The sequence below is a fragment of the Festucalex cinctus genome, chromosome 6 (assembly GCF_051991245.1).
Source record: "Festucalex cinctus isolate MCC-2025b chromosome 6, RoL_Fcin_1.0, whole genome shotgun sequence".
NCBI classification, from domain to species: domain Eukaryota; kingdom Metazoa; phylum Chordata; class Actinopteri; order Syngnathiformes; family Syngnathidae; genus Festucalex; species Festucalex cinctus.
Window position 1 is genome coordinate 11815845 of NC_135416.1, and position 25829 is coordinate 11841673.

Below are 25829 nucleotides of genomic sequence, written 5' to 3' on the forward strand. Positions count from 1 at the left end.
GGTTGATGAATTTTTTTTTTAACTGAAGATGATGAATCTGAATCAATGGAGACATTCTCACTGAAAACAAGTCAACCTCTTGACCCTGCAACTCTTGCAAGCCCGGATCTTCTCTCTGACATGTCAGACATAAAAATCCCTGTTTTGAATTCTGAGCAACTAGATCACTTGAAAAATGTGGAGGTAGATGGTTCTGGGTGGAATGAAGAAAAGGAAACTCTTGCCACCTATGAACTCCAAGAGCGATGCAGAAAAGTTGGAGGGATTCAGAGTAACCGGATTAGTAACACTAAAGAGGAAATGCAAGAGGATAGTACAAGAAAAGCAAAGAGGTTATCCGTCCTTGAGTCACTTGAAGCAAAGAATGTTGCGACAGAGAGCACTTCTAGCAGATTTGCCACAGAGGACAGGCGCATGGCATGCATGGAGTCATCCATTGGCATAGACAAAAATTTGGAACAGAAAGCTGTATTGATAGATGATTCTCAAGAGGAGCTTGGCCAAGAAACTAGTAAACAGCTTATTGTGAAGTCTGATGGTAAACGAAGGCCCCCTGACATCAAGAAACCTATTAGGAGGAAGCTACGAGGCAGAGAACGTTCTGGATATAGTAGCTCTGAGGGAGAGATGGAAAGGATGAGCTCTGAAGAGTCTTTAGATGGTGATGCTGTTCTGAATGAGAGTGGCCTTGTTTTTACACCAGCGGTAGATCCGCCAGCTTCTCCTCGTGTAGTTGAGACACCCATAGGATCAATAAAGGACCGGGTTAAAGCCTTACAAAACAAAGTTGAAGAGGAGGAAGGCCAAAAACATGCTCAGGTACAGATTTCAAAATCGTCCCTGACAAAAACAAAAATGGAAAGTGAAATGCCACAGCTCCCCAGCGTTCCAAAATCTCCCAGATCTCAGACAGAAAGATTAGAAGAGACTATGTCTGTTAAGGAGCTGATGAAAGCATTTCAGACTGGCCAGGACCCTTCAAAGAATAAATCAGGGCTTTTTGAGCACAAAGCATTGGGGTCTTGTGATTCAAGGGATTTTGATTTTGAAGAGAAAACGGAGACTGACCAAAGTCCAAAATCACCACCAAAACCTAAAAGTCGGCAACTCAGAGTTCCCCATTATGCGAATGACTTTCAGAGAAATGACAAAACAGACCATGGAAATGTTCCAACAGGCATACTTAAAGATACCTCAAGGGAATCACTACTAATTTCGGATGCAAATGTTGGAAAGACGGTCACATTTTGTGATGATACAGGTGAAAGCAGAAAGTCAACTGAGCCTTTTGAAAAGCACAGTATGTCTGTTAAGGAACTAACGGAAGCATTCCAGCTTGGGTACGAGCCTTCGAAAAGTCAAGATGGGATTTTTGAGACCAACTCCCTTGCTTCTCCAAGTATTTCAACACCAGAAGCAGCTGCTTTCAAAGAAGTTGCAAGCACACAGGAAGCGAAATCCCAAATTCAAACTACACATTACAAGTCCCTTGATACAGGAGAGTTCATGTCAGATGATGTTTGTTTTGGAAACAAGGTAGACAATGCTGATGCAATTCAGCGTGACAAGGGGAGGACTTGTCCTCAGACAGAACTATTAACGGAAAGGGGCTGGGGAATGATGCACGAGCAGTCTACAAGCAACGGTATTACTTTATCTGAAGATCTGCAGATAAGCCCTGACCGCAGGCCTTCTGAGGATTTTAGTGCTGACATAAAAGCTGAACTTGAAGAAAGTCCTGAATACCAGCTGTTCAAGCAAACATCCACAGCCTTAGATATGAGCTTTAAGATGGAGGGATCTGATGAAGAGTCTTTGGCTGGTCAACTACCAATCTGCAGTTCATTTAGGGAAACAATTTCTCCTATTGATAATCAAATGATTGATGAAGGATTTGCTGTTACCCATCAGATGAGCAATGATAATGAAGTTAAAGAAATGACAGTTGAGGAACCAGTAATGGAAGAAGTCCACATTAGTAGCAAAACAGATAAGCAGGCATCCACATCAGCAAAAGATATGTCAGGAATGATGTCCTTGATGAAAACAGACTTGGATCACTATATACAAAGCAAGCCTGTACCAAATCAGACACCACAAGAGATTATTATGGAGGAAAATTTTGAACAATTTATCCTAATGAAGAAAAAAGAAAAAGATATCTGCACATTTTCATCTGGTAGTATAGAGTTTGGTACAGAAAAAGAAACTGATCATAAAAGAATGAAAGACCAGTCAGTATCAATGGAAGCTGAGGAAGCAGAGAGTGAATGTAAAAAATCAAAACATGCAAAAAGGAAATCTGGGCTTTTATCAGACAACAATGATCAGTTCCTAGAGGCCAGGCCAATGCCTGGTTGGCCAGAGGAACAGAATAATTTGAAAATAAAAATTGAAGAAACCGTTTCTGGACAAGATCAAAATAGGACACATCATTTGAGTGTTGGACAGAACGACAACGAAGTTGCAGGGATGCTGCAACTGAACAATCAGATACCGTCCTGCTTTCAGGATGAAGTATTAAATATTGAAGAAAAACAGTATTCAACAAGTGATCATGGAAGCAATGCACTGTTTTCACAATATGATAATGAAACTGAAAAACTCACAATTGAGGAACCACGACTTCAAGAAGTCCACATTGGCAGGAAAACAGATTACCAGCCACCTGCAACAGTGAAAGATATTTCAGGGTTGGTGTCCTTAATGAAAACTGACATGCATCAGTGTCTAGAAACTACACCTGTAACAGAACAACCCCCACAAGAGAATATCACTGAGGAGCATTTTGAACAAATTATCCTCACAAAGGGGAAAGAGAAAGACATACACCCACTTGCTTCTGATGTGGCTGTATTTGGCACGGAACAGAAACACTTTGAAGAAACTAATATAACAAAATACAGACATGAGACATCTGGTTCCAGTTCAGGAGAGGACTATGAAGGACTTGATACTTCAAGTCCTTATAGCCTCATAGCCCCTCAGGTGAACAATGATAATGAAGATGTCACAAGTGATGAACCACCACTTTCAAACATTGGCAGGAATACAGATTACCAAGCACCCGATGCAGTGAAAGGTATGTCAGAGTTGGTGTCAATAATGAAAATGGACATAGACAAATGTCTTGAATCTGGTCCTGTAACAGATCAACCACAACAAGGGGATATTATTGAAGAAAATTTTAAACAAATCATCCTAACGAAGGGAATACAGAAAGACATTCACCCATTTGCTTCTGATGAGGGTGATTTCAGCACAGGCGAGATACATTTTGAAGAAACCGTTATAAGAGAAGACAGACATAAGACATCTCATTCCAGTTTGGGAGATGACTATCACAAAACTACAGTGGTTCCTCAGACGAACGATGATAATGAAGAAATCATAATGGATGAACAACGAACGAACGAACAAGAATTCCAAATTGGCAAGAAAGCCAAACACCAGGCACCCACAGCAGTGAAAGATATGTCAGGGTTAGTGTCCATAATGAAAGATTACTTGGATCAAAGTCTAGAAACAAGGTTTGTACCAGATCAACCATCACAAGACGATATAATAGAGGAAAATTTTGAACAAATTGTCCTAACAAAGGGAATGGAGAAAGACAATCGCCCATTTGCTTCTGATGAGGCTGTGTTCAACATGGAACATAAACGTTTTGAAGAAACTGATAAAAGAGAAGACAGAAATAAGACACCACTTTCCAGTTTGGGCGATGACTATGAAGAACTTACAGTGGCCCCTCACATGAATGATTATAATGAGGAAATCATAATGGATGAACCACTACTTGAAGAATTCCACATTGTCAAGAAAGCCAAACACCAGGCACCAACAGCAGTGAAAGACATGTCAGGGTTGGTGTCCTTCATGAAAGTTGACTTAGATCAAAGTCTGGAAACAAGGTTTGTACCAGAACAACCACCACAAGAGAATATAATAGAGGAGAAAGTTGAACAAATTATCCTAACAAAGGGAATAGAGAAAGACAATCGCCCGTTTGCTTCTGATGAGGCTGTGTTCGACATGGAAAATAAACATTTTGAAGAAACTGTTAAAAGAGAAGACAGAAATAAGACACCGCGTTCCAGCTTGGGCGATGACTATGAGGAACTTACAGTGGCCCATCATATGAACAATTACAATGAAAAAATTCTTATGGATGAACCACAATTTGAGGAAGTCTATATTGGCAACAAAACCAAAGACCAGGCACACACAGCAGTGAAAGATATATCAGGGTTGGTGTCCTTCATGAACGATGACTTGGATCAAAGTCTGGAAACAAGGTTTGTACCAGAACAACTACCACGAGAGTATATAACTGAGGAAAATTTTCATCAAATTGTCCTAACAAAGGGAATAGAGAAAGACAGTCACCCATTTTCTTCTGAAGAGGCTGTGTTCGACATAGAGCAGGAACATTTTGAAGAAACTGATATAAAAAACAGAAATAAGACACCTCGTTCCAGTTTGGGCGATGACTATGAGGAACTTACCGTGACCCCTCATATGAACAACGATAATGAAGAAATCATAATTGCTGAACCACTACTTCAAGAAGTTCATAAGGACAAGAAAACCAATAGCCAGGCACCCACAGCAGTGAAAGATATGGCAGGGTTGATGTCCATAATGAAAGATGACTTGGATCAAAGTCTAGAAACAAGATTTGTACCAGAGCAACCACCACCACAAGAGAATATAATTGAGGACAATTTTGAACAAATTATCCTAATAAAGGGAATAGAAGAAGACAATCGCCTGTTTGATTCTGATGAGGCTGTGTTCGACATAAAACAGAAACATTTTGAAGAATCTGATACAAGAGAAGACAGAAATAAGACACCTCATTCCAGTTTGGATGATGACTATGAGGAACTTACAGTGGCCCCTCAAATTATCAATGATAATAAAGAAATCACAATTGATGAACCACTACTTGAAGAAGATCATATTGCTAAGAAAAACAAAAGCCAGACACCCACAGCAGTGAAAGATATGTCAGGATTGGTGTCCTCAATGAAAAATGACATGGATCAAATTCTAGAAACAAGGACTGTACCAGATCAACCACCACAGGAGAATATAGTTGAGGAAATTTTGGAACAATTTATCTTAATAACGGAAAAGGGAAAAGACAGTCACCCATTTGTCTCTGATAAGATTAGAACATCTTGTTCCAGTTTGGTAGAGGACTATGAAGAAATTGCAGTGGCCGATAATCACGACATCACAATTGATGAACCACTACTTGAAGAAGTCCGCATTGGCCGCAAAACAGATAGCCAGTCACCCGCAGCGAAAGATATGTCAGCGTTGGTGTCCATAATGAAAAAGGACATAGATCAGTGTCTGGAATACAGTCCTCTGACAGCTCAACAACAGCAAGAGGAGATCATTGAGGAAAATTTTGAACAAATTATCATTGTGAAGGAAAAAGAGAAAGGCAGTTACCCCTTTGCTTCTCAAGTGACTGGATTTGGCAAGGAACAAAAACATTTTGATGAAACTGTTTTTAGAGAAGATAGCAATAAGACTCCTCATTCCAGTTTGGGTGATGACTACGAAGAACTAAAAGTGGCCCCTCAGATGAGCAATGATAATAAAGAAATTGAACCACAACATGAAAACGTTCATATTGTCAAGGCATCCACAGTTGAGGCTGCTCCTACAATTTCTCCTGATGTAGAGTCATATTTTAGTGACTACAGTGAAAGTACTATGAAATTTACAAAGCCATATGAAACAATGGGTGAATGTATGAATGAATATGGCAATGTCAATTTTGGCGCCACTGGCCCATTTATACCACAAAGGCCAGTTGATTTAAACAACCTTGACACTGTCAGTTTTGATGAACCAGTTAAAGAGCTTTATCCACAGGACTCTCTGGAGGCAAGTCCGGTAATAGAAGATATATCTTCGAAGAAATCCCCTGATTCTATTGAGCCAAGCCCAACTAGAGAATCTCCTTGTCCAGACTCTCTTGAAGGAAGTCCCACTCAATCAGAGGACACTGGAGATAGGACATTGCAAGCCAGTACAGCTGTGTATGAAGATTATGCATCACAACTCAAAACATGTTTAGCTTTTAACACAAATACATGCAATGATGACTATGAATCAGAAAACGTCACACAAATGGAAGGTGACAAATACCCCTCATTCCATGAAGATGACATGGAGGATCATTCCACAGCCAATCAATTTACCCCAGAAGAGGAAATGTTTAAAATGGCTGCAAGGATCAAAACCTTTGATGAAATGGAACAAGAAGCTAAAGCAAAGAGAGATACATCTCTGTATACACTATCACCGACAAGTGATCATGATATTCAAATGGCTCCAGATATTCCATCTTCTTTACAAGATACACCAGAAGAATATTTTGAAAAAAACGTTGCAGAAACAGTTATTGGTTCAATTCATAGTATACGCGAACAGAGGGAAGAATTCGAGTCACAAATAATCACAGAGGACAGGAAATCACTTAATAAATCACCTGCTCAATCACCAAGTGATGAAAAAAGCCATGATCAATTTCAATTTGAAGAAGGAAAGCTATTTGAAATGACCAGAGGGGGCGCAATTGATCTGACAAGAAGTTTTGATGAAGATGTTGAAGGACATGCATTTTTTCAAATAGAGGGACATCCAGTCAATGTTGTCTCAGAGGAGACCGGGGAAGAGCAAAGCAACTATAGTGATTCCGTTGGGGAGGAAATCCTTCAGAAGCCAACAATGCAAATTGTTCCTACTCCCAAACCCAGAACTCTCTTAACACCATCATGTGAGAAGTCCAAGAGTGACAAGCACCTTTCTGAAGCTGATCTTGGTAGCTCAACAGAAGTTCAGCTTGGTTCCCCCACAGGATTGGAGAAGCTAACCATTCTTCAAGGTGATGACAAAAGCCTTGGCGTAAACTATCTTGACTCAACAATCATGGATCTTCAGTCAAGCACAAACATGGATACATTAGCATACCCAAAGCAGAGCTGTGATTTATTATACTCCTCTGCTGATGAGGATGAGGAAGAAGATCAGTGCTCGGTCATTGAAATGTCTTTTTCAGGTGCACAGGCTATTGTCAATCAAAGCAGCGTAACAAAGGAGGATAATCAGTTAAAACTGGGAAGATCCCAAAAGAACTCTCAGCCTGATTTGGATAGCAAGACAGAAGACCCAACCATGATTCGCAGAACAAGATCTGAAACCGATGGTGGGCCAAGTAAAGCCTCAGGTAAAAACCGAAGGAGTTGTTCTGACAGTGCTCAACCTACATATGAATCTAGCATTTCCTCGGTTAGACCTCTCCCCACAACAAGACAGATGAAAGGAATCCAAATCCGCAAGACTGACGAATCATCTATTTCTTTGGATACTGATGACATCAGCAGCTCAAGTCACAAGAGTCCAGATTCTGTTATCTTGACGTACGACATCCCAACCTCAAGCAGTTTAGATTTGGATCCTTTGACGGCTGTGCAACCGTCTTCTGGTACGGTAGATGTGTTTGAATCTAGGCCTACCTGCGATGACATGGTGGAAAATCAGATGCAGAGAATCGCCGATGAACAAACTCCAGAATGCATGGCAGGTATGGCCAGGTCGACACGGGCTTTTGCATTCCTTGTTCTTCTCCCTGGCGGCAAGAACGCTTTTCTTCTTCGTAAGAGCATTCTGCCATCATGTGTGTGCATGTTGTGGTATTTTGCATGTTAGTGAGTTAATTGTCCATCTCATCCGTGTTTGTGTCCTATCTCAAGATTGAATGGTCATGTTGGTTTTAGTTCACAAGCTTATTTTGATGCAGACTATTGGTATCTCTGATACTAATTTAGCTTGGCTAATATTACCTTTCCTCTGCTGACCTTGACCATATAATCATATTTTAGAAACTCTTTAGTGATGAATCCAACCTTTATCTTTTCATCAATCAACATTACATTTCCACATTTAATTTCCGGTGTGGTACTGTCCGTAAAGCCATAGTCTTAGGAAAATGACACTGGTAGATGTAATGACAGCATGTGATGTGTAAGGGAAGTTAAAAATATTGTATTTTACTGTGGTGGTATTTTAGTGGATTGGCAGGATGATGCTGACAGGAAAGAGGAGACATTAGCCATCATTGCAGATCTCCTTGGCTTCAGCTGGACTGGTAAGCTGACATTTGTGTAGACTCTCCTAATTTAATGATCGTATCAATATATATTTGTTTTTATTATTAACAAATATAGATCATAGGTCTCAAACTCTCGTCCACGAGGGCCGCAGTCCGACATATTTTAGAGGTTTCCCTCCTCCAACTCACTTGATTCAAAGGATCAGCTCATCACCAAGCTCTGCAGAAACATGATAACGGTCTTGAGCATTTGATTCGGGTGTGTTGGAGGATGGAAACCTCTAAAACATTCAGGACTGTAGCCCTCGAGAACCTGATTTTGAGACCTATGCTATAGATCATGTGCATGTTTATTTATGTAAAACATTGAAATGCATGTTTTTGTTTTTGTCAGAAAAAAACCCACTCAATATTCCTTATTATATTGTTGTCCATTATTCCAGAGCTGGCAAGGGAACTGGAATTCAATGAAGATGATATCCAATTAGTTAGAACACAGAATCCCAATTCACTTCAAGAGCAGAGCCATGCCTTACTTCAACATTGGGTTGAACGGGAAGGCAAACATGCAACAGGTACATATTACGTAGTTCAGCCTTAGTCGAAAAAACAGACTACGAGTATTTGTCATCTCTGAATATTGAAAATTGTAACACTTTCTTTAAATGAATCGTTAAAGACCCCGTAAAGTGATTCCAATGTTTTCTTTCTTAACGGCGTTGGGGCCATTCAATTGCCACCACCTAATTTCTAGCGTTGCACATGGGTCACACAGCAGTTTACCGTTTACTAGCTACCCCCACCTTGCTTCATGTTGTGGGTCCACCTAACAGACACACTTCAGGGAAAGTTAGCTGTTTATTAAACACAGCGGCAGACGTTATTCAGCATGTGGACCACATTGACATCCTTTTGTGCATTTTTTGTACAAATGAACATATTTGACTGACAGCTAGGTCAAGCAGGGTGCTTTCAGCGTATTCAGTGGAAACACCATCACTTTATATACCAGTACTTGGGGATTTATTTAAGACCTTTTATTCACTTTACAGGGACTTTAATGATTTAGACGATTAATCATTAACATACTGTAAGGTCATGTGCATGCTTCTGACAATCATTGTGATATAATTCCACAGAAGATTGCTTGATTAAGCGACTGACCAAGATCAACCGGATGGATATCGTACATCTAATTGAAACCCAGATGAACAAGTCAATTCAAGAACAAACCTCAAGAACATATGCAGAGATTGAGAAGACATTGGACCATAGTGAAGGTGGCTGGGGGACATTTTATTTCTGTCAAGGGGTTTTCAATTAGTATACTAATTTTATATCCTGTTAAATACAACCCCACCCCCCAGTGTCAGTGGCTCTGTCTTCAGTGCAAGAAGATGTGGACAGCCCCAGGATTGTAAGACGGGTTGAATCAGATCGCAAACCTCCCCCAGCTGTTTCCGAAGAGGACCTCTCTGTAGCTTCTCTACTTGACATTCCTTCATGGGCAGAGCCTGCTGGACATACCCACTCAGAGAGCATGCATGGTGACCTTTTGGAGGAGCTTGAGATTTCACAGTAAATTGCCAATTTTATTTATTTGATTTCTAAGTACGTGGCATATATCTTTGTAGGTTAGTTTTGTTAATTAATTAGTTCGTTTAACAATAATAATACAACAAATTCATTTTGGTGGATCTTTTTCTGTCAGTGGTATATAGTGATGACAGAAAACAAGTGAATGCTCTTCCATTAGAGTGCAGAAGGTACTTCGACCTGTGTATCCACCTTTTCTATAACTTTTATTTGGTGGTGTTGAATGGATATTTTTTTTAATGCACTGGCAAAATTGTACAGATTATATGGTTGACACTATTTTAACTTGTATTCAATAAGAGTATTGAAAAGGAACGTCTTATCATTGATGTCAATCAACTCATTTTGGGACAGATCTTAAAATAATCGAGACTCGATGATTGGCTGCTCTGGTATTGTGTATAGACTAGTTTTGTCCTTAGTGTTTCAGCTTTTGTGCAAATGTGTTTGCCAATTGTACAGTTTATGGATTTTACATATCAAATATTGAAGACAATTTAAGTCTGTCTGCTTTGTGTTACAGTGAACTCAACCCTAACTTGTGGACTTCAGATGATGTAATTTCACATGAACGTACGTGCTATGTCAACTTGGATGAGCAAGTAAGTACGCTCCCCATCAAAACAGAAGCGGCAATGAAGAGCAAAGCAACTCGAGTTTATGATGTCGAGTACAAAGTGAAAGACCAGAAAATGTCCTGCAATATTGAAGTTCACGTTCCCAAGCCTTTTCATGGTAGTGGTCAGTGCAAAGTAAATGAGAAATTCAGCCAAAACATCTCTGGGACATTTGTTGCGAAAGCGGATCAGCGGCCACCTGAAACTCTGAAGTTACCGTCATCTGGATCAATCAGTGACATTAGTCTGATCTTATCTGAGTCTGACCAAGCTGAGACTGACTTTGAAGAGATTCATGAATCTTATAGTTCCCAGATAGGCAGTTTAAGTTACTCCAAAGAAAAGTTGAGAGGGACCTCTGGTTTTAGCATGTTTGTTGCTTCACCAAAGATTCATCAAGCAAGTCTCGCGATAACTGAAGAAAACCCAGATTTAGATAGAAAAAGTGAAGTCATACAGAAGTGTGTTGATGAACTGACAGCCCAATTCTTCAAGGAATTCCCTGGCCATCCCAAGAGCCAACAGGGGCCTAATGTGAACATGGGCTATGATCCATTTACATCAAGCAATGAAGATAAAAAAATCCAAGTTAATAATGTTGGGTTTCCGGATAACATATGCTTCATTGATGATGATGATGATGATGATGTTGGTGATGATGAAGTCCAGACAGTAAAATCCACTGTTGCTACAGACAAATACCAGCTAGTGAATGATAGTAAAAGCACTCATATGGCTTGTGACTCAACTGAGAGCTCTGATATTTGTAGTTCAATTAGTCTAGCCAGTGAGAAATACAGGGCAAAGACAGTCTCTTCCAGCCTTTATCTGCCTATCTATGCCCAACAGACATCTGAGCAAGATGAAACGTCTTCCATGTCATTAGATTATGACACTTACGAAAATGACTTATCACCAGCAGAATTTTGGGCATTGAGTGACACTTTACCGAGACTTTCATCACCCGAATCTGTCATGTCACTCAGTGATTACAGGGCAATGTCTCCTGACTCTCCTCTCAGCAAAAGGAAAGGTTTTACAGGAGACTTTCCCATAATGGATGTTACTTGGGCACACTTTTCAAGCGCTGATAAATGTACTTCACTCCAAATTACCGAAAAAAATACAGACCCCAATCATTCAAATGTGCGTGATAGTAGACCACAATTTGGTGGAACAGATAAACCTGCACAGAACTTTGACTATCAAGTTGCAAAACACAGTCCACTTTTACCTGGCAGTGTACTTGTCCAGCGAGAAATCCCAAGTTTGACTTCAAACATGCAGCCTTTTGAGCAATCTTCTTTCAGTAGAAAGGCTTTGCAAGATGATGGCACAAATAATCATGAATATGAATTGTCAGATATGGATTGTCGCCCCTTTTCACCACAGTCACAGACTTCTCAGTGCAGTTTCTCATTCCTTGAGATCTTGCTCTCTGAACCAACACGTTGCAAACTTCTGAATCAATATTGTGATTATTTTTTACAGTATTCAGGAGACACTCCAACCTTCCCGCAAATGACACAACACTACACAGAGCTGGTTAAGGTTAACACTTTGGAAGGAAAATTGTCCTTAGATAATACTTATCAACAACATGACAATTGCCAAACATCAAATGCTTATTTGTTACAAAATATGTCACATTCAATACGCAAATCTGATCTCCAGTATTATGTGCCTTCATCGCATCAGGTTGAATCTTATGATAAGAATAACCTCAATACGGAATCATTGGAAAGAATCAGTGATGAAATAATTGATAAAGGAGGCAAAAAGTATGGAAATGAAAAACAAATGTTATTTCAGTGTAGTGTTCAAGACCTTGAGGAAAACAAAGAAAGTAACGAATCCTTTCTAGATTATTGGTTTTCCAAGATGACACCTCAACATATTTTACAACCATCAACATATAATCCTCATACTTGCCTAACAGATTTAAGAAAAAACACAGATTGTGTAGATTCTAGTGGGATGAAAGAATCAACAGAAGCAAATATTTATTCAGAACACAAATTTCACACACTATCTGAAAAGATAGATAGCAGTGTATCAGCAATACAATTAAGCAAACCAGTTATATTTAACTTGGTGGAAAGACCAAAGTACACTTTAGAGTTTCCAAAATCTGAAACGACAGTATGTAAAGGACAACTTTCCCATGTTGAGGATATGGACAAACATGTCAGTCAAGAAAAGATTATGTCATCATCTATAAAGGTAGGAGTATCAATTCCAAAGTGTTCTCAAAGTTCTGAATTGATTGAACAGGAAAAAGATACACACTGCAACTTTTTCTTAAACTACATCGAAGATAAACTACAACCATGCAACATATATGCAGACCTTCGTCTCAAACATAATTTAGAAAACAGCGGATCAAAAAGGCAATACTCCTGTTCTTCAGAAAAAGCAGCTACAAAAATTCTTGTCACTGTGAACAAACCTCAGGGAAAGTCTTCAGTAAAATATTTTACGGATGAAGCGGTTGAGTGTGGCATGACACATGAAAAGAAAGCGAATGCCATATCTGAAGTAAAGACATTTGAGTCAAGGCCTATTTTGCTACTGTCTTACTCCTTGGAGTTTGCTGATTCCTCCACAGCTGAGTTGGCCATGGAAGAGAGACCATATTCTCCAGAGTCTGTAGCATCTCACTGTGAACTCAGGGCTCTTTCTCCTGAATCACCTGTTCCCCATTTTGACATAGCCCAAATTGAGAGCTATGACCAATGCTTTACCCAAAGGTCGTGCACACCACAATCAAGCGTTTCAGATTGGGACGATCATGATTTGTGTCTCACCGACCTTTTTGATGAGACCAGACCGCTGTCTCCACAGTCTGTTTCGTCAGACTTGGAAATGGATCTCTTATTCAGCAGGCGGGCGTTGTCTCCAGATTCTGTTTGTTCAGATCTAGACGCATCATTTCTGCGTGACTGGCTGTTGGACTTTAGAGCATCCTCCCCAGATTCTACAGCATCAGTTGAGAAATGTTCATTTAGTCCCGATTCGATGTTTGTTCAAAACAACCAACAACATTGTAATTATTACATCAGGTATTCTGAAGATAGGCCAGGTTCTCCACTGTCAACATTGTCTGATGTTGAGTATTCAGAACTTTGTCTCAAGGATCTCTTTGATGAAAGCAGGCCAGAATCGCCAGATTCGCTATCGTCAGAAACTGCCAGAACAGAAAGTAAAGTCTTGATAATGGCAGGCCCACTTCAGTCTTGTGCACGACCTTTTACATATGCAGACGTCGTCCGTGGCTTTACACATGAAAAACCTGCAGATGTCATGTTTAATGTCACGGTTCTTGAGTCAAGGCCTATTTTGCTACTGTCTGACTCCTTTGATGAGGTTGATGACTCCTCCATCGCTGAGTTGGCAATGGAGGAGAGACCATATTCTCCAGAGTCTGTAGCATCTCACTGTGAACTCAGGGCTCTTTCTCCTGAATCACCTGTTCCCCATTTTGACATAGCCCAAATTGAGAGCTATGACCAATGCTTTACCCAAAGGTCGTGCACACCACAATCAAGCGTTTCAGATTGGGACGCTCATGATTTGTGTCTCACCGACCTTTTTGATGAGACCAGACCGCTGTCTCCACAGTCTGTTTCGTCAGACTTGGAACTGGATCTCTTATTCAGCAGGCGGGCGTTGTCTCCAGATTCTGTTTCTTCTGATCTAGACACATCACTTCTGCGTGACTGGCTGTTGGACTTTAGAGCATCCTCCGCAGATTCTATGGCATCAGTTGAGAAGTGTGCATTTAGTCCAGATTCGATGTTTGTTCAAAACAACCAACAGCATTGTAATTATTACATCAGGTATTCTGAAGATAGGCCAGGTTCTCCACTGTCAACATTGTCTGATGTTGAGTATTCAGAACTTTGTCTCAAGGATCTCTTTAATGAAAGCAGGCCAGAATCGCCAGATTCGCTATCGTCAGAAACTGTCAGAACAGAAAGTAAAGTCTTGATAATGGCAGGCCCACTTCAGTCTTGTGCACGACCTTTTACATATGCAGACGTCGTCCGTGGCTTTACACATGAAAAACCTGCAGATGTCATGTCTGATGTCACGGTTCTTGAGTCAAGGCCTATTTTGCTACTGTCTGACTCCTTTGATGAGGTTGATGACTCCTCCATCGTTGAGTTGGCCATGGAGGAGAGACCATATTCTCCAGAGTCTGTAGCATCTCACTGTGAACTCAGGGCTCTTTCTCCGGAATCACCTGTTCCCCATTTTGACATAGCCCAAATTGAGAGCTATGACCAATGCTTTACCCAAAGGTCGTGCACACCACAATCAAGCGTTTCAGATTGGGACGATCATGATTTGTGTCTCACCGACCTTTTTGATGAGACCAGACCGCTGTCTCCACAGTCTGTTTCGTCAGACTTGGAACTGGATCTCTTATTCAGCAGTAGGGCGTTGTCTCCAGATTCAGTTTCGTCAGATCTAGACACATCACTTCTGCGTGACTGGCTGTTGGACTTTAGAGCATCCTCCCCAGATTCTACAGCATCAGTTGAGAAATGTTCATTTAGTCCCGATTCGATGTTTGTTCAAAACAACCAACAACATTGTAATTATTACATCAGGTATTCTGAAGATAGGCCAGGTTCTCCACTGTCAACATTGTCTGATGTTGAGTATTCAGAACTTTGTCTCAAGGATCTCTTTGATGAAAGCAGGCCAGAATCGCCAGATTCGCTATCGTCAGAAACTGCCAGAACAGAAAGTAAAGTCTTGATAATGGCAGGCCCACTTCAGTCTTGTGCACGACCTTTTACATATGCAGACGTCGTCCGTGGCTTTACACATGAAAAACCTGCAGATGTCATGTTTAATGTCACGGTTCTTGAGTCAAGGCCTATTTTGCTACTGTCTGACTCCTTTGATGAGGTTGATGACTCCTCCATCGCTGAGTTGGCCATGGAGGAGAGACCATATTCTCCAGAGTCTGTAGCATCTCACTGTGAACTCAGGGCTCTTTCTCCTGAATCACCTGTTCCCCATTTTGACATAGCCCAAATTGAGAGCTATGACCAATGCTTTACCCAAAGGTCGTGCACACCACAATCAAGCGTTTCAGATTGGGACGATCATGATTTGTGTCTCACCGACCTTTTTGATGAGACCAGACCGCTGTCTCCACAGTCTGTTTCGTCAGACTTGGAACTGGATCTCTTATTCAGCAGGCGGGCGTTGTCTCCAGATTCTGTTTCTTCTGATCTAGACACATCACTTCTGCGTGACTGGCTGTTGGACTTTAGAGCATCCTCCGCAGATTCTATGGCATCAGTTGAGAAGTGTGCATTTAGTCCAGATTCGATGTTTGTTCAAAACAACCAACAGCATTGTAATTATTACATCAGGTATTCTGAAGATAGGCCAGGTTCTCCACTGTCAACATTGTCTGATGTTGAGTATTCAGAACTTTGTCTCAAGGATCTCTTTAATGAAAGCAGGCCAGAATCGCCAGATTCGCTATCGTCAGAAACTGTCAGAACAGAAAGTAAAGTCTTGATAATGGCAGGCCCACTTCAGTCTTGTGCACGACCTTTTACATATGCAGACGTCGTCCGTGGCTTTACACATGAAAAACCTGCAGATGTCATGTCTGATGTCACGGTTCTTGAGTCAAGGCCTATTTTGCTACTGTCTGACTCCTTTGATGAGGTTGATGACTCCTCCATCGTTGAGTTGGCCATGGAGGAGAGACCATATTCTCCAGAGTCTGTAGCATCTCACTGTGAACTCAGGGCTCTTTCTCCTGAATCACCTGTTCCCCATTTTGACATAGCCCAAATTGAGAGCTATGACCAATGCTTTACCCAAAGGTCGTGCACACCACAATCAAGCGTTTCAGATTGGGACGATCATGATTTGTGTCTCACCGACCTTTTTGATGAGACCAGACCGCTGTCTCCACAGTCTGTTTCGTCAGACTTGGAACTGGATCTCTTATTCAGCAGTAGGGCGTTGTCTCCAGATTCTGTTTTTTCAGATCTAGACACATCACTTCTGCGTGACTGGCTGTTGGACTTTAGAGCATCCTCCCCAGATTCTACGGCATCAGTTGAGAAATGTTCATTTAGTCCCAATTCGATGTTTGTTCAAAACAACCAACAACATTGTAATTATTACATCAGGTATTCTGAAGATAGGCCAGGTTCTCCACTGTCAACATTGTCTGATGTTGAGTATTCAGAACTTTGTCTCAAGGATCTCTTTGATGAAAGCAGGCCAGAATCGCCAGATTCGCTATCGTCAGAAACTGCCAGAACAGAAAGTAAAGTCTTGATAATGGCAGGCCCACTTCAGTCTTGTGCACGACCTTTTACATATGCAGACGTCGTCTGTGGCTTTACACATGAAAAACCTGCAGATGTCATGTTTAATGTCACGGTTCTTGAGTCAAGGCCTATTTTGCTACTGTCTGACTCCTTTGATGAGGTTGATGACTCCTCCATCGCTGAGTTGGCCATGGAGGAGAGACCATATTCTCCAGAGTCTGTAGCATCTCACTGTGAACTCAGGGCTCTTTCTCCTGAATCACCTGTTCCCCATTTTAACATAGCCCAAATTGAGAGCTATGACCAATGCTTTACCCAAAGGTCGTGCACACCACAATCAAGCGTTTCAGATTGGGACGCTCATGATTTGTGTCTCACCGACCTTTTTGATGAGACCAGACCGCTGTCTCCACAGTCTGTTTCGTCAGACTTGGAACTGGATCTCTTATTCAGCAGGCGGGCGTTGTCTCCAGATTCTGTTTCTTCAGATCTAGACACATCACTTCTACGTGACTGGCTGTTGGACTTTAGAGCATCCTCCCCAGATTCTATGGCATCAGTTGAGAAGTGTGCATTTAGTCCAGATTCGATGTTTGTTCAAAACAACCAACAGCATTGTAATTATTACATCAGGTATTCTGAAGATAGGCCAGGTTCTCCACTGTCAACATTGTCTGATGTTGAGTATTCAGAACTTTGTCTCAAGGATCTCTTTAATGAAAGCAGGCCAGAATCGCCAGATTCGCTATCGTCAGAAACTGTCAGAACAGAAAGTAAAGTCTTGATAATGGCAGGCCCACTTCAGTCTTGTGCACGACCTTTTACATATGCAGACGTCGTCCGTGGCTTTACACATGAAAAACCTGCAGATGTCATGTCTGATGTCATGGTTCTTGAGTCAAGGCCTATTTTGCTACTGTCTGACTCCTTTGATGAGGTTGATGACTCCTTCATCGCTGAGTTGGCCGTGGAGGAGAGACCATATTCTCCAGAGTCTGTAGCATCTCACTGTGAACTCAGGGCTCTTTCGCCTGAATCACCTGTTCCCCATTTTGACATAGCCCAAATTGAGGGCTATGACCAATGCTTTGCCCAAAGGTCGTGCACACCACAATCAAGCGTTTCAGATTGGGACGATCATGATTTGTGCCTCACCGACCTTTTTGATGAGACCAGACCGCTGTCTCCACAGTCTGTTTCGTCAGACTTGGAACTGGATCTCTTATTCAGCAGTAGGGCGTTGTCTCCCGATTCTGTTTCTTCAGATCTTGACACATCACTTCTGCGTGACTGGCTGTTGGACTTTAGAGCATCCTCCCCAGATTCTATGGCATTAGTTGAGAAATGTTCATTTAGTCCCGATTCGATGTTTGTTCAAAACAACCAACAACATTGTAATTATTACATCAGGTATTCTGAAGATAGGCCAGGTTCTCCACTGTCAACATTGTCTGATGTTGAGTATTCAGAACTTTGTCTCAAGGATCTCTTTGATGAAAGCAGGCCAGAATCGCCAGATTCGCTATCGTCAGAAACTGTCAGAACAGAAAGTAAAGTCTTGATAATGGCAGGCCAACCTCAGTCTTGTGCACGACCTTTTACATATGCAGACGTCGTCCGTGGCTTTACACATGAAAAACCTGCAGATGTCATGTCTAATGTCACGGTTCTTGAGTCAAGGCCTATTTTGCTCCTGTCTGACTCCTTTGATGAGGTTGATGACTCCTCCATCGTTGAGTTGGCCATGGCGGAGAGACCATATTCTCCAGAGTCTGTAGCATCTCACTGTGAACTCAGGGCTCTTTCTCCTGAATCACCTGTTCCCCATTTTGACATAGCCCAAATTGAGAGCTATGACCAATGCTTTACCCAAAGGTCGTGCACACCACAATCAAGCGTTTCAGATTGGGACGATCATGATTTGTGTCTCACCGACCTTTTTGATGAGACCAGACCGCTGTCTCCACAGTCTGTTTCGTCAGACTTGGAACTGGATCTCTTATTCAGCAGGCGGGCGTTGTCTCCAGATTCTGTTTCTTCTGATCTAGACACATCACTTCTGCGTGACTGGCTGTTGGACTTTAGAGCATCCTCCGCAGATTCTATGGCATCAGTTGAGAAGTGTGCATTTAGTCCAGATTCGATGTTTGTTCAAAACAACCAACAGCATTGTAATTATTACATCAGGTATTCTGAAGATAGGCCAGGTTCTCCACTGTCAACATTGTCTGATGTTGAGTATTCAGAACTTTGTCTCAAGGATCTCTTTAATGAAAGCAGGCCAGAATCGCCAGATTCGCTATCGTCAGAAACTGTCAGAACAGAAAGTAAAGTCTTGATAATGGCAGGCCCACTTCAGTCTTGTGCACGACCTTTTACATATGCAGACGTCGTCCGTGGCTTTACACATGAAAAACCTGCAGATGTCATGTCTGATGTCACGGTTCTTGAGTCAAGGCCTATTTTGCTACTGTCTGACTCCTTTGATGAGGTTGATGACTCCTCCATCGTTGAGTTGGCAATGGAGGAGAGACCATATTCTCCAGAGTCTGTAGCATCTCACTGTGAACTCAGGGCTCTTTCTCCTGAATCACCTGTTCCCCATTTTGACATAGCCCAAATTGAGAGCTATGACCAATGCTTTGCCCAAAGGTCGTGCACACCGCAATCAAGCGTTTCAGATTGGGACCATCATGATTTGTGTCTCACCGACCTTTTTGATGAGACCAGACCGCTGTCTCCACAGTCTGTTTCGTCAGACTTGGAACTGGATCTCTTATTCAGCAGTAGGGCGTTGTCTCCAGATTCAGTTTCGTCAGATCTAGACACATCACTTCTGCGTGACTGGCTGTTGGACTTTAGAGCATCCTCCCCAGATTCTACAGCATCAGTTGAGAAATGTTCATTTAGTCCCGATTCGATGTTTGTTCAAAACAACCAACAACATTGTAATTATTACATCAGGTATTCTGAAGATAGGCCAGGTTCTCCACTGTCAACATTGTCTGATGTTGAGTATTCAGAACTTTGTCTCAAGGATCTCTTTAATGAAAGCAGGCCAGAATCGCCAGATTCGCTATCGTCAGAAACTGCCAGAACAGAAAGTAAAGTCTTGATAATGGCAGGCCCACTTCAGTCTTCTGCACGACCTTTTACATATGCAGACGTCGTCCGTGGCTTTACACATGAAAAACCTGCAGATGTCATGTCTGATGTCACGGTTCTTGAGTCAAGGCCTATTTTGCTACTGTCTGACTCCTTTGATGAGGTTGATGACTCCTCCATCGTTGAGTTGGCCATGGAGGAGAGACCATATTCTCCAGAGTCTGTAGCATCTCACTGTGAACTCAGGGCTCTTTCTCCTGAATCACCTGTTCCCCATTTTGACATAGCCCAAATTGAGAGCTATGACCAATGCTTTACCCAAAGGTCGTGCACACCGCAATCAAGCGTTTCAGATTGGGACGATCATGATTTGTGTCTCACCGACCTTTTTGATGAGACCAGACCGCTGTCTCCACAGTCTGTTTCGTCAGATTTGGAAGTGGATCTCTTATTCAGCAGTAGGGCGTTGTCTCCAGATTCTGTTTCTTCAGATCTTGACACATCACTTCTGCGTGACTGGCTGTTGGACTTTAGAGCATCCTCCCCAGATTCTATGGCATCAGTTGAGAAATGTTCATTTAGTCCCGATTCGATTTTTGTTCAAAACAACCAACAACATTGTAATTATTACATCAGGTATTCTGAAGATAGGCCGGGTTCTCCACTGTCAACATTGTCTGATGTTGAGTATTCAGAACTTTGTCTCAAGGATCTCTTTAATGAAAGCAGGCCAGAATCGCCAGATTCGCTATCGTCAGAAACTGTCAGAACAGAAAGTAAAGTCTTGATAATGGCAGGCCCACTTCAGTCTTGTGCACGACCTTTTACATATGCAGACGTCGTCCGTGGCTTTACACATGAAAAACCTGCAGATGTCATGTCTGATGTCATGGTTCTTGAGTCAAGGCCTATTTTGCTACTGTCTGACTCCTTTGATGAGGTTGATGACTCCTTCATCGCTGAGTTGGCCGTGGAGGAGAGACCATATTCTCCAGAGTCTGTAGCATCTCACTGTGAACTCAGGGCTCTTTCGCCTGAATCACCTGTTCCCCATTTTGACATAGCCCAAATTGAGGGCTATGACCAATGCTTTGCCCAAAGGTCGTGCACACCACAATCAAGCGTTTCAGATTGGGACGATCATGATTTGTGCCTCACCGACCTTTTTGATGAGACCAGACCGCTGTCTCCACAGTCTGTTTCGTCAGACTTGGAACTGGATCTCTTATTCAGCAGTAGGGCGTTGTCTCCAGATTCTGTTTCTTCAGATCTTGACACATCACTTCTGCGTGACTGGCTGTTGGACTTTAGAGCATCCTCCCCAGATTCTATGGCATTAGTTGAGAAATGTTCATTTAGTCCCGATTCGATGTTTGTTCAAAACAACCAACAACATTGTAATTATTACATCAGGTATTCTGAAGATAGGCCAGGTTCTCCACTGTCAACATTGTCTGATGTTGAGTATTCAGAACTTTGTCTCAAGGATCTCTTTGATGAAAGCAGGCCAGAATCGCCAGATTCGCTATCGTCAGAAACTGCCAGAACAGAAAGTAAAGTCTTGATAATGGCAGGCCCACTTCAGTCTTCTGCACGACCTTTTACATATGCAGACGTCGTCCGTGGCTTTACACATGAAAAACCTGCAGATGTCATGTCTGATGTCACGGTTCTTGAGTCAAGGCCTATTTTGCTACTGTCTGACTCCTTTGATGAGGTTGATGACTCCTCCATCGTTGAGTTGGCCATGGAGGAGAGACCATATTCTCCAGAGTCTGTAGCATCTCACTGTGAACTCAGGGCTCTTTCTCCTGAATCACCTGTTCCCCATTTTGACATAGCCCAAATTGAGAGCTATGACCAATGCTTTACCCAAAGGTCGTGCACACCGCAATCAAGCGTTTCAGATTGGGACGATCATGATTTGTGTCTCACCGACCTTTTTGATGAGACCAGACCGCTGTCTCCACAGTCTGTTTCGTCAGATTTGGAAGTGGATCTCTTATTCAGCAGTAGGGCGTTGTCTCCAGATTCTGTTTCTTCAGATCTTGACACATCACTTCTGCGTGACTGGCTGTTGGACTTTAGAGCATCCTCCCCAGATTCTATGGCATTAGTTGAGAAATGTTCATTTAGTCCCGATTCGATGTTTGTTCAAAACAACCAACAACATTGTAATTATTACATCAGGTATTCTGAAGATAGGACAGGTTCTCCACTGTCAACATTGTCTGATGTTGAGTATTCAGAACTTTGTCTCAAGGATCTCTTTGATGAAAGCAGGCCAGAATCGCCAGATTCGCTATCGTCAGAAACTGCCAGAACAGAAAGTAAAGTCTTGATAATGGCAGGCCAACCTCAGTCTTGTGCACGACCTTTTACATATGCAGACGTCGTCCGTGGCTTTACACATGAAAAACCTGCAGATGTCATGTCTGATGTCACGGTTCTTGAGTCAAGGCCTATTTTGCTACTGTCTGACTCCTTTGATGAGGTTGATGACTCCTCCATCGTTGAGTTGGCCATGGAGGAGAGACCATATTCTCCAGAGTCTGTAGCATCTCACTGTGAACTCAGGGCTCTTTCTCCTGAATCACCTGTTCCCCATTTTGACATAGCCCAAATTGAGAGCTATGACCAATGCTTTACCCAAAGGTCGTGCACACCGCAATCAAGCGTTTCAGATTGGGACGATCATGATTTGTGTCTCACCGACCTTTTTGATGAGACCAGACCGCTGTCTCCACAGTCTGTTTCGTCAGACTTGGAAGTGGATCTCTTATTCAGCAGTAGGGCGTTGTCTCCAGATTCTGTTTCTTCAGATCTTGACACATCACTTCTGCGTGACTGGCTGTTGGACTTTAGAGCATCCTCCCCAGATTCTATGGCATTAGTTGAGAAATGTTCATTTAGTCCCGATTCGATGTTTGTTCAAAACAACCAACAACATTGTAAATATTACATCAGGTATTCTGAAGATAGGCCAGGTTCTCCACTGTCAACATTGTCTGATGTTGAGTATTCAGAACTTTGTCTCAAGGATCTCTTTGATGAAAGCAGGCCAGAATCGCCAGATTCGCTATCGTCAGAAACTGCCAGAACAGAATGTAAAGTCTTGATAATGGCAGGCCAACCTCAGTCTTGTGCACGACCTTTTACATATGCAGACGTCGTCCGTGGCTTTACACATGAAAAACCTGCAGATGTCATGTCTGATGTCACGGTTCTTGAGTCAAGGCCTATTTTGCTACTGTCTGACTCCTTTGATGAGGTTGATGACTCCTCCATCGTTGAGTTGGCCATGGAGGAGAGACCATATTCTCCAGAGTCTGTAGCATCTCACTGTGAACTCAGGGCTCTTTCTCCTGAATCACCTGTTCCCCATTTTGACATAGCCCAAATTGAGAGCTATGACCAATGCTTTACCCAAAGGTCGTGCACACCGCAATCAAGCGTTTCAGATTGGGACGATCATGATTTGTGTCTCACCGACCTTTTTGATGAGACCAGACCGCTGTCTCCACAGTCTGTTTCGTCAGACTTGGAAGTGGATCTCTTATTCAGCAGTAGGGCGTTGTCTCCAGATTCTGTTTCTTCAGATCTTGACACATCACTTCTGCGTGACTGGCTGTTGGACTTTAGAGCATCCTCCCCAGATTCTATGGCATTAGTTGAGAAATGTTCATTTAGTCCCGATTCGATGTTTGTTCAAAACAACCAACAACATTGTAAATATTACATCAGGTATTCTGAAGATAGGCCAGGTTCTCCACTGTCAACATTGTCTGATGTTGAGTATTCAGAACTTTGTCTCAAGGATCTCTTTGATGAAAGCAGGCCAGAATCGCCAGATTCGCTATCGTCAGAAACTGCCAGAACAGAAAGTAAAGTCTTGATAATGGCAGGCCAACCTCAGTCTTGTGCACGACCTTTTACATATGCAGACGTCGTCCGTGGCTTTACACATGAAAAACCTGCAGATGTCATGTCTGATGTCACGGTTCTTGAGTCAAGGCCTATTTTGCTACTGTCTGACTCCTTTGATGAGGTTGATGACTCCTCCATCGTTGAGTTGGCCATGGAGGAGAGACCATATTCTCCAGAGTCTGTAGCATCTCACTGTGAACTCAGGGCTCTTTCTCCTGAATCACCTGTTCCCCATTTTGACATAGCCCAAATTGAGAGCTATGACCAATGCTTTACCCAAAGGTCGTGCACACCGCAATCAAGCGTTTCAGATTGGGACGATCATGATTTGTGTCTCACCGACCTTTTTGATGAGACCAGACCGCTGTCTCCACAGTCTGTTTCGTCAGACTTGGAAGTGGATCTCTTATTCAGCAGTAGGGCGTTGTCTCCAGATTCTGTTTCTTCAGATCTTGACACATCACTTCTGCGTGACTGGCTGTTGGACTTTAGAGCATCCTCCCCAGATTCTACAGCATCAGTTGAGAAATGTTCATTTAGTCCCGATTCGATTTTTGTTCAAAACAACCAACAACATTGTAATTATTACATCAGGTATTCTGAAGATAGGCCGGGTTCTCCACTGTCAACATTGTCTGATGTTGAGAATTCAGAACTTTGTCGCAAGGATCTCTTTGGCCAGTCAGAATCACCAGACTCGGTCTCATCAGGCCATGTTGTTTCAGTTAATAGTGTTTTAACAAATGCGGGCCGTCAGTCTGATGCGAGACCTCTTACAGCTGCAGATACATCATTCTTGTCCCCAATGTTTAATGATCTCCATACATATAAAAAATTAATATCACCTTTGCTTGATCCACTCTATAAGGGAAGATGTTCTTTCAAAATGCTTTTAAAATTAGATGCAGAACAACAGTGTTTCTCTGATCCTCAACCAGCCACACCTGTTTTTTCTGTAAAAAGCCCAAGTAAGTTTTCCCTATGTTGTTTTAATACGACGGAAAATAATCTTCCAGATCAACCTTCCACCTGCCTTGCTGACAAATTATCTTCTGCAAAATGTCCTCCAGACTGTCCTGTCTTTCCGCAAAAATATTCTTCACAACCTGCTGAACAATGTAATTTAAATGAATCACTTTCACCATCAAATGAAATTGTACACATATGTGAACCAGATTCACCTGAATCTGTTGTCCCGGACAGGGAGACTGATCACACAGTGCTCCATCAAGACTTGGCTGTTCAGTCATTTAGTGACCCCTGTTTGTATAGTTTAACACCACCTGCCCCTGCAATTCATGATTCAGTAGTATTTTTACAACACCAACAATCTGAACAATGTCTCTTCGATCCAAGTATTGGCACAGACCCAAAACTTACGTACAAGCCATTACACAGGAGATTAATGACAAACATATATGATCCCATCTATAAGGGAAAATGTTACTGTGACACAGTCATGTTAGGTGAAACTGCATTTGATAAAGGCTTGGAAAAGACTTCTGAGCAAAGAAACATTGAATGTCAAACAGCTATTGGGAAGGAGCCATTTCTCAAAGAATCGAGTAATTTAGAAAACACAAACATCATCAAGCCTCAACCAAATGAGGCAATGACTGGCAATAATAGCCAGCCAGAGTTGAGTCACACGCCGTCTGTGGAAGAAAACATGGACGTTCACGACACCGTCAAAGTTACAGAGACCTTGAGCAAACAAACTCAAACGAGGAATGAAACAATGGAACAAAGACCACTTTTGCTTGAGCATAAAGGGACAGACATTATATCACCAATAATGATGACATACTGCCAAGATGTGCTTTTTAAAGATGTGACGAGACAGTCAGTGACAATGGACAAAAGTTCCTTTCTGCCGGTAAGATAGCAGAAGTTCTTGCTAGCTCTGAATGCAGTGTTGCTTCACAAATGTAATTCATAATTTTGGCCGTATAACTGTAGATTTTTGGAATAGACCTTTTGCCTCAAGCTTTCACTAATTGCACACAGTGGCCCCGCTGCCATGGCGTGTTCGCATTAAAGCAGAAAGAATGGTTTTCTCTAGGGATTGCCGTATGGCTGTATTGTAGTGCAGCAGCTATAATAATTATTAAGTAATGGGCTCAGCCTTTTAAT

The 25829-nt window shown here is 42.1% G+C and overlaps 1 protein-coding gene across 2 annotated transcripts in view; it reads left to right on the forward strand.

The window, feature by feature from the left end:
• ank2a (ankyrin 2a, neuronal) overlaps window positions 1-25829 on the forward strand; it is an 82477-nt gene that overhangs the window by 49599 nt on the left and 7049 nt on the right. For both annotated transcript variants that reach the window (XM_077524826.1, XM_077524827.1), the window contains 6 exons: window positions 29-7609; window positions 8096-8173; window positions 8581-8712; window positions 9277-9417; window positions 9505-9715; window positions 10257-10335. In XM_077524826.1, the coding sequence (XP_077380952.1) occupies window positions 29-7609; window positions 8096-8173; window positions 8581-8712; window positions 9277-9417; window positions 9505-9715; window positions 10257-10335 (8222 nt within the window). The remainder of the gene's footprint in view (window positions 1-28; window positions 7610-8095; window positions 8174-8580; window positions 8713-9276; window positions 9418-9504; window positions 9716-10256; window positions 10336-25829) is intronic.